Source organism: Leptonychotes weddellii, chromosome 5, assembly GCF_054177405.1.
Source record: "Leptonychotes weddellii isolate Sample4059 chromosome 5, ASM5417740v2, whole genome shotgun sequence".
In the NCBI taxonomy this organism is placed as follows: Eukaryota; Metazoa; Chordata; class Mammalia; order Carnivora; family Phocidae; genus Leptonychotes; species Leptonychotes weddellii.
Window position 1 is genome coordinate 13,615,895 of NC_138373.1, and position 10,120 is coordinate 13,626,014.

Here is a 10,120-nt window from a genome sequence, read left to right on the forward strand (position 1 = left end):
CCCTGGTCTTCGAATGAACTGGGGTCTTGGCAGGGAAGGAAACGGAAAATTTATTCCGGCTGTGAGCGTGAGAATCACTGTCCTTCCCGAGCTTAGCGCCTAAATCAAGGGTTCCATTTTTATTTGGTTCGTGTGGTTTAGGTTGTTGGTTTGGGGTTTTGTTTTAATCGGTTGGTGTCGTAAAAGCTACAGCCAAGAAACCCCCAAAATACGGTCGTTTTGCCAAAATAACAAAGCGTTGGGACCTAGCCTTCCAAAAATAGTTCCCCTAGCCGTAGAACATCTTGATCACAGATCTTTGCCCAGTAGTTTCACCGAGGTGCGTAGTGTCCGCTGCTGCCATCTAGGGATCGGATTCCCTGGCAGCCGCCCGCCCTCCGCTCCCGTTCAGGGTCTCGTGCGTACTCCCGTGACGTTTGTCTCAGTGAGTAAGTGGGAGCACAAATGTGGTTCTGAGTTTTGAAAATGTTCCCTCGCACTGAGGGTCGGTTAGGAGTATTTGTTGTTTATATCGTTGCCATCTTGTATTTAAAATGTGAATGAATTTCAAAGTTTCAAGTGTGCTCACTTAGGGTTTTCTCTCCTGCTGTCACAAGGGAAAAAGACCTTGATGAAGTTCTACAGACCCATTCAGTGTTTGTAAATGTTTCTAAAGGTCAGGTTGCAAAGAAGGAAGATCTGATCAGTGCATTTGGAACAGACGACCAGACGGAAATCTGTAAGCAGGTGAGTTCTAACATCTGCAGCATAATTGACTCTAATGTTCTTTGTAGTAGAAGTACTTATAGGTATGTTAAACTTTAAAACGTTATTTTTTGGGAGTGAATAGTTATCCTACAGTAGTTCAACCTGAATAACATCACTTTTTTTTTTTTTTTTTTTAAGTGAGAGACGGGGAGAGAGATTGGGGAGAGGCAAAGGGAGAGGGAAAGAGAAAATCTTAAGCAGGCTCCACTGCCTGGAGGGCTCAATCTCACAACCCTGAGAGCATGACCCTAGCCAAAATCAAAGAGTCAGATACTTAATGGACTGAGCCACCCAGGCACCCCTGTAACATCACTTTTTTTAATTGAAGTATAATAAACATACAGTGTTACATTAGTTTCAGGTGTACAACATGATAAGCGTCGTCACCACCTGTCAGAAAAGCGTTATTACAGTCTTATTGATTATAAACCATATGCCGTTCTTTTCATCTCTGTGACTTATTTTATAACTGGCAGTTCATGCCTTTTAATCTCCTATATCTATTTCATCCATTCCCTACCCACCTTCCCTCTGGCAACCACCAGTTTAGTCTCATAATTAAGAGTCTGGGTTTTTTTGTTTGTCTCTTTTCGTTTGTTGTTCATTTGTTTTCTTTCTTAAATTATGCATGAGTGAAATCATGTGGTGTTTGTCTTTCTCTGACTTACTTCACTTAGCATTATACCCTTTAGGTCCGTCCATGTCATTGCAAATGGGAAGACTCGTTCTTTTTTATGGTTGAGTAATATTATTCCATTGTATTTATACACACGCACACACACCATTTCTTTATTCATCTATCAATGGACACTTAGGTTGCTTCAGTATCATGGTTATTAAAAATAATGCTGCAGTAAACATAAGGGTGCATGTATCTTTTCAAATGAGTGTTTCTGTTTTCTCTGGGTAAATAGTAGGGCGATTACTGGATCATATGGTAGCTCTACTTTGAGTTTTTTGAGGAACCTCCATACTGTCTTCCACAGTGGCTGCGCCAGTTTGCATTCCCACCAGCAGTGCATGAGGGTTCCTTTTTCTTCACATCTTCGCCAACACTTACTATTTCTTGGTGGTTGTTTTTTGTTCTAGTCATTCTGACAAGTGTAAGGTGGTAACTCATTGTGGTTTTGATTTGCATTCCCTTGATGACGAGTGGTGTGAGCATCTTTTCATGTGTCTCTTGGCCATCTGTATGTCTTCTTTGGGAAAATGTTTGTTGAGGTTCTCTGCTCATTTTAATCAGATTACTTGGGTTTTTTTGTTGTACAGCATCGTTTTTAATAATTCAGGACATAACAATTTTGCCAAGCCTCCAAAATTTAAGTCTTCTACTAAGTTGCTTTATTTTTGTCCATTTATATATTTTTAGTGTAATATACTTGAAAATAGAATTTCTTTTCAAGGATTTCACCATTTACAACCTTTGTAAGATTGCCTTTTCTCCTTTCCCCACCTAAATAAGTAAGATCTTAGAGCGCAAGATAATCCAGCGTATCCCTTCGGTGAAGCTCAAATTGTTACTTATATATCAATAGCTGAGAAGGATGGAATTTAATTTTCTCCCCAAGTTACTAATTCTTGTGGTTAACAAATACTGTGCAATAAAGACATTGCTTTTTTAAATCTGTTGGGGTTTTTTTAGATTTTGACTAAAGGAGAGGTTCAAGTATCAGATAAAGAACGGCATACACAGCTGGAGCAGATGTTCAGGGACATTGCAACTATTGTCGCTGACAAGTGTGTGAACCCTGAAACAAAGAGACCATACACTGTTATCCTTATTGAGAGAGCTATGAAGGACATCCACTATTCGGTCAAAACCAATAAGAGTACCAAACAGCAGGTGAGTGGTTTTTAATGTCAAAAAGTACCCAAATGAAAATCAGTTTTCTCTGAAGAAAACATTAAAATACTCAGTCTGTAATAATAACATGATACTACTTAGAAGCAGTTGGGTAGAGGTTTTGGGGAAGGGGAAGGAAATGATGGGGGTTATAGGGAGGAGTAATGGAATTTTTTATAACAAAGCACAAATGTACTACAGTTCTCATTTTCCTTTCCAAATCAAACCTTTAAAGATAAAACTTAACTTTTTTTTTTTAAAGATTTATTTATTTATATAAGAGAGTGTGTGTGCACGCATGAGCTGGGGGAGGGGCCGAGGGAGAGAGTCTCAAGAAGACTCCACACTGAGCATGGAGCCCAGCACAGGGCTGGATCCCACAAAGACGAGATCATGACCTGAGCCGAAACCAAGAGTCAGATACTTACTGACTAAGCCACCCAGGCACCCCAAAACTTGGATTTTTGAAGAGTCATTTCAACTCTGCATTTTACATTTTTTTTTAATTTATATATTTCATATGCCATATAAGTCATCTTTTTAAAAGGTACAATTCAGTGGTATATTCACAAGGTTTTTGCAGCCTTCCCTATTACTTAATTTGAGAACATTTCTATCACCCCCCAGAAGAAACCCTGTCACCATTAGCAGTCACTCCTTGTTTCCTCCCTCTCACATGTGTTTGGCAAATTTGTTTTCTGTTTCTATGGACTTTTCTATTCTGGACATTTCATATAAATGGAATCATACAATAATGTGGCCCTTTGAAGGTTCATACCTATTATAGTACATGTTAGTACTTCATTCCTTTTTAGGACTCAATAATAACCCAATGTATAGAAATACCATATTTTGTTGATGGGTATTTGGGTTGTTTCTGCTTTTTAGCTATTATGAATAATGCTGCTGTGAAATTCATTACAAGTTTTTGTGTGTACATGTTTCCAATTCTCTGTACCCAGAAATGGAATTGCTGGGTCATGTGGTAACTATATTTAACCTTTTGAGGAACTGCCAGACCATTTTCCAAAACAGCTGAGGCATTTTACATTCCCACAGTCAGTGTTCAAGGGTTCCAATTTCTCCACATTTTTTACGATATTTGTAATTAATCCACCTTTTTCATTATAGCCATCCTGGGTGTATCATTCTGGTTTTGATGTGCATTTCCCTAATAACTATGATTTCAGCATATTTTCATGTGCTTATTGACCCTGGGTCATCTTTGGAGAAAACACTATCTAGATCCTTTGACCATTTTTTTAATTATTTGTGTCTTTATTGTCAAGTTGTAAAAGTTCTGTTTATATTCCAGATACTGGTACCTCATCAAATGTGTGATTTGCTAATATTTTCTATTTAATGGGTTGTCTTTTCACTTTCTTGATGGTTTTTGAAACACAAAAGTTGGTAATCTTCAAGTCCAATTTATCTGTATTTTCTTACGGTTGCTTACATTCTCTGTGTCCATCCAAGAACCATCGCCTTTTCAACCAGATGGAAACTGCTTTGTTTTGAATGCCTTAAAGTAATGCAGCAGACGAAGCAAAGAAATGGCCATTGTTTTCAATTTTGTCTTGCTAGGCTTTGGAAGTGATAAAGCAGTTGAAAGAGAAAATGCAGATTGAACGTGCTCACATGAGACTCCGGTTCCTTCTTCCAGTGAATGAAGGGAAGAAGCTGAAAGAAAAGCTCAAGCCACTGATCAAAGTCATAGAGAGTGAAGACTACGGTCAGCAGTTAGAAATTGTGAGATGAAAACACTCTTATTCTTTTGTGTTCATGTTACCAAAATAGTCTATTCTTTAGTCATAAATGTGTAACCAACATTTAGAGGGTATGAACAATAAAACATTTCCAAAACCTCTTACATAGAACTAAGTAAAAATGTCAAGGTCTAGGTAAAACTAAATTGTAGTTAAGCACACTTAGGATTTTTTTTGTTGTTGTTAGTTCATGCTCATTTTGGATAAGAATATATTTTACAGTGAGTCTTCTGTTATGAGGAAATTGGAAATAAGACTAAAAGTTGGACAGCCTTATTTACCACAGAACATTTTTTTTCTTTTTAAAGATGTATTTATTTGAGAGGGGGTGGGGGGCAGAGGGAGAGGGAGAGAGCATCTCAAGCAGCCTCCCTGTTGAGCGTGGAGCCCAACCCCAGGGCTCAATCCCACAACCCTGAGTTCACGACCCAACACGAAACCAAGGGTTGGATGTTCCAACCGACTGAGCCACCCAGGCGCCCCCTACCACAGGACATTTTGTAGAAGCAACAGAAGCCTTGTGTCTTATGTCCTCACCCCCCAGTGTCAGACACAGTATATATTCCATTGTCTGCAAATTCATGCCTTGAGACTTTGCAACAGCTTCAGTTTAGATGAGCTCTAGACTGGGATTGTTGAGCATTCCACTCAGTGTGAAGCAACGCATCAGACATTCTGAAGTTCTCAAATTTTTTCAAAACTTCACAGGTGATTTCTAAATGGGCCTTCAAGCTTCTTTTTCTCCTTCAGATGTCAATAAAAAGCGGTGCTTTCACTGAACTATAAATGTTCATGCTAAATTTTAGTACAAAAAGAACCATAGTTTTCTAGTCCCATTCACTTTGCAGCCAAGGAATCCAGAGAGGTCCTCAGGGAGGTGAATGCCTGTCACAGGGCTTACATGCATACTTAAAGACAGAGGCTGACTTGGAAAACAGTATGGAGACTACTCAAAAAGTTGAAAATAAGGGGGCGCCTGGGTGGCTCAGTCGTCAAGTGTCTGCCTTCGGCTCAGGTCATGATCCCAGGGTCCTGGGATTGAGCCCCGCATCGGGCTCCCTGCTCAGCGGGAAGCCTGCTTCTCCCTCTCCCACTCCCCCTGCTTGTGTTCCCTCTCTTGCTGTGTCTCTGTCAAATAAATAAAATCTTGGGGGAAAAAAAAGTTGAAAACTACCCTACAGTCCAATTGCCCTATTAGGTATTTACCCAGAGGATACAAAAATACTGATTTGAAGGAGTACGTGCACCCTGATGTTTATAGCAGCATCATCAACAATAGCCAAACTATGGAGAGAGCCCAAGTGTCCATCACCTGAGGAATGGATAAAGAAGTTGTGGTATATATATGCAGTAGAATATTATTCAGACATCAAAAAGAATGAAATCTTGCCATTTGCAACAAAATGAGTGGAGCTAGAGAGTATAATGCTAAGCGAAATAAGTCAGCCAGAGAAAGACAAATACCTATGATTTCACTCATATGTGGAATTTAGGAAACAAAATAGATGAACATAAGGAAGGGGGAAAAGACAAAGATAGAGGGAAGCAAACCGTAAGAGACTCCTAATGATAAAAAACAAACTCAGGGTTGATGGAGAGAGGTGGGTGGGGGATGGGCTGGATGGGGGGTGGGTATTGAGGGCACTTGTTATGATGAGCAGTGGGTGTTAATATATAAGCGATCAATCACTAAATTCTCTCCTGAAACCAATATTGCACTGTGTTAACTGACTAGAATTTAAATAAAAATTCGGGGGAGAAAAAGACAAAGGCTGGACTGGAACCCAGTCTGCTGCCCTGTGCGTTGTCTTCGCTCTTGCACTGTAGGACTGGAGCAGTAGGGACCTCCGGAAAGTGGTGTGTGTTTGTCCTAGAGGAAGTTAACGCTGTGTTCCTTTGCCTTGCTCGTCTTCATGAGGTGAGCAGCTGTGTTCCATGTTTCAGGTGTGTCTGATTGACCCGGGCTGCTTCCGAGAAATCGATGAGCTAATGAAAAAGGAGACAAAAGGCAAAGGTTCGTTGGAAGTACTCAACTTGAAAGATGTGGAAGAAGGAGATGAGAAATTTGAATGACGTCCATCAAGCCCCTCAGCTCTAAAACACTAAAGCATTTTCTTTTCCCACGCTCCTGTCTTCTTTCTGTGGTCTGCCAAATACTTGCTCAAACTATTTGACATTTTCCATCTTTGTGGGAATGTGTACACAAAAAGACTTTTCCTAATACGTATTCCACTGTGGGAGGATTCATTCAGTTTTAATCATAAGGTGGGGTTTTAGGCAAAAATGAAAAATCCAAGATACAGAGGGCAGAGTAGCTTTTTGCTGCCATGTCATGCCTTGTATTTGGCAGCGTGCAGGTTATCTGAGGCAGGTCTTGGGGGTAAAAAGTTAAACTTTGTACATTATAATAAGATAAATGTAGGAGGATATGATAAAAAGAGTGTTTGCTGAAGAAAACATAATGTCTTAATGGAATGTGTGGCCTAATACATAGCTTGGATGATGACTTCCTGATTATCTGACAGCTAGCTCTGTGACCACTGCAGGACTGAAGTAATACTCACTGAACATGCTGCCATAACCTAGATTATTCTCGCTAAAGAATGAAGTCATCTGTTTCTAATCCTTAAAGTTTATAACATATATTAATATAGCGGAATTATTATATATAATCAATAAAACCACTCTTTATTTTTATTCAACTGTGGCTTGTATTTCTAGACCGCTTCCAAGCCCCCTTCCTTTGCTCTGCCTTCTGTCTGGTAGGGTTGGAGAGTTCTCAGCAGGATGAAATAAATCCTATGAGGAGTGGTTAGAGCCGGGCCTGTTCTGATGGACACCTGGTAAATCTTAGTTATTTGGGAAGTAATTGAATATAATTATTTTAGTACTTAAACACTTAAATGGACAACATGCAAGTTTTTTTAAATCTACTTATCTTCAAAAGAGATGTTCTAGAATACAAATTAGGGATTCACTCAAAGTTAACATATGGTTGTATTTTGTGGACAGAAGTTTTTGACTTGAGCAGGTCCAGATGGGTTTTATAAGCACACAGAATTCACTGCTAATACAAGTTCTCAGAAATGGCCCATTTTAAAATAATTGAAATTGCGAAGTCAAAATTGTTTTCTCATGGTATTAGAAGAAATACTCCTGCTGGATATCTTTGGAACACACACTTCATGTAATGCTGAAATTGAATTACTGTTTCGATAGCAATCCTTAAGACAGCTTTCTGACCGATTACATTTTACTGGTACAGGTTATTGTTTCATGAAACTGATCTAAATTCGAGGGCCCAGAAAATAATTTTTAACCAGTGAAGTTTACACTTTATCTCCAGCTTAAGACAGTGTTTCAGGTTGGAAGTCGTAGTCACTAGAAATGTTTATTAGCTGCATCTTGAGTTGGAAAGTTCAACAGTTAGACATCACTTTAAGTTTTTCTCATTCTCATTATTCATCTCCTAAAAAGCTGGAACCTTAAGAAATGTCAAATGTAGATCACATTATAATGAGTCACACTTCTGAACCTATAAAAAAATTTCTACCATATGTTAATCTCATTACTCAAAAGTGGTTAAAAATTTTGGTTCTCAATCATGCTCCCAGGAATGGTGCTATAATGGGTTGTTTGAAGGAGTGAGCTGTTTCTGTTGCTTTTTTCAGTGCAAGCTATATTGTGTACATTTGGTCAGAATGACATTTTAGAATTAACCCTTTCCTGTTAGCACCGCTCTTTTCTGTGAATCATTGCTTGTACCCGAACACAATCACTCCAGCCTGTGGGACCTTACACCACTTTGAAATCCCCGCCTAGGCCTGGATTTCACCCTGCCTTGTGTTCTAGAGAGCTGCTTAAATTCCCATTTGGCATGCTGGATGGTGAGCTACTCAAGGGCAGGAGATGAGCCATTGGTGTTTGGACCCAGTAGATGTGGAATAAATGTCTGTGGAGTGATACATGCTACCTCAGTGAGGGCTGTCAGAAGTGAGCATGGGAGATGACTAGTTTGTCCAGCTAATGACTGTCAAATCCATCTTCCAAGCTAGAATAGGTGTCACGCTTTGAGCTAAGGCTTCCCACCCTTCATACGAATGCATGCTGATGTGCCACTTGGCGGTTTCTGGTCTGCACAGATATCCCCCCCACACACACAAACACACACGCAAAATTAAGAATAGAACTACAATATACCATCCAGTAATTGCACTATTGGGTATGTACCCCAAAATATAAAAACGCTATTTGAGAAGATCTATGCATCCCTATGTTTATTACAGTATTATTTCCAATAGCCAAATTATGGAAGCAAATTTCCATCAACTGATGAATGGATAAAGAATGTGTGATACACACACACGATGGAATATTATTCAGCCCTAAAAAAGAATAAAATCTATTTGCAATGATGTGGATGGACCTAGAGAGTATTATGTCAAGCGAAGTAAGAGAAAGACAAATACCATATGATTTCACTCATGTGGACTTTAAAAAACAAAACGGGGCGCCTGGGTGGCTCAGTTGGTTAAGCGACTGCCTTCGGCTCAGGTCATGATCCTGGAGTCCCTGGATCAAGTCCCGCATCAGGCTCCCTGCTCGGCAGGGAGCCTGCTTCTCCTTCTGACCCTGCCCCCTCTCATGTACTCGCTCTCTCTCATTCTCTCTCTCTCAAATAAATAAATCTTAAAAAAAAAACAAAAACGAATGAATAAACAAAAGAGACAAAGTAAAAAAACAGACTCTTAACTATAGAGAATAAACTATGGTTACCAGAGGGGATGTGGATGGGGGGATGGGTGAAACAGGTGATGGGGATTAAGAGTATATTTACCATGATGAGCACTGAGTAATATGTGGAATTGTTGAGTCACTTTATTTATTGTACACCTGAAACTAATGTCAACTACACTGGAATTAAAATAAAAAACTTAGTTTAAAAATAATATGTATTTGGCTGTTAATAACTTCAATCAGGAAAGCTGAGTAAGCCTGTGGCATTAACTGGCCACAGATGGAGAAGACAAACTGCTTGCAAATACAAACCCCTGATCCAAAGACACAGGGCAGTCAATCACAGGTATTGATTTATCACAAAGCTGCTTCTCACAGGAGCAACTCTACATAGTGTGTTTTTGTGTCAAAAGAACCATTCATTTATAATGGTTCATTCTCCCAAGCAATCTGAGGAAGGCAGCCAGTCCTTAATAAAATGTTTATCACAGAACTTCAAAATCTGTATTCTCAACAGTAATCCCAAAGTTTATGAGACCAATAGCATAAGAATTTTTTACAAAATGTTTAGCATAAGAATTTATATAAAATGTTTAGAAATTTTTAATAAAATGATTGCTTCCCCAACTCCCTGCTAGGGCAACTCCAAAATTACTAACGAAATCACTGTGGCTGGGATTAGGAGTCTGGAACAAAGGCTGGATAGTACTGCCCAGACAATTTTGAAAAGAAAGATCAATCAAGAGGAAGTTGTCTTACCAAATAATAAAACTGTCCATATAGCCGCTATGATCAAGGCAATGTAGAATTGGCACAGAATAGACAAACAGAACAGAGCCCAGAGATGTGGGGCCCAAACCCAAAATAGATGAAAACTTAATATATGATAAAAGAAGTTCTGGGGCGCCTGGGTGGCTCAGTCGTTAAGCGTCTGCCTTCGGCTCAGGTCAGGATCCCAGGGTCCTGGGATCGAGCCCCACTTCAGGCTCCCTGCTCCACGGGAAGCCTGCTTCTCCCTCTCCCACTC

General features: G+C 39.6%; 1 protein-coding gene across 1 annotated transcript; it reads left to right on the forward strand.

Moving 5' to 3' along the window:
* Nucleotides 1-49: 49 nt before the first annotated feature.
* Nucleotides 50-7,053, forward strand: SBDS (SBDS ribosome maturation factor). Its single transcript, XM_081819620.1, has 4 exons — nucleotides 50-726; nucleotides 2,390-2,590; nucleotides 4,175-4,339; nucleotides 6,301-7,053. The coding sequence occupies exons 2-4, from the start codon at nucleotides 2,450-2,452 to the stop codon at nucleotides 6,427-6,429; spliced, it is 435 nt and encodes a 144-aa protein (XP_081675746.1). The 5' UTR covers nucleotides 50-726; nucleotides 2,390-2,449; the 3' UTR covers nucleotides 6,430-7,053.
* The last annotated feature ends 3,067 nt before the right edge of the window (nucleotides 7,054-10,120 follow it).

Coding starts and splice junctions, on each gene's coding strand:
- SBDS (XM_081819620.1), top strand. CDS start 2,450: ATGTTCAGGGACATTGCAACTATTGTCGCTGACAAGTGTGTGAACCCT. Junction 2,591..4,174: donor ATAAGAGTACCAAACAGCAG/GTGAGTGGTTTT, acceptor TTGTCTTGCTAG/GCTTTGGAAGTGATAAAGCA. Junction 4,340..6,300: donor ACGGTCAGCAGTTAGAAATT/GTGAGATGAAAA, acceptor TCCATGTTTCAG/GTGTGTCTGATTGACCCGGG.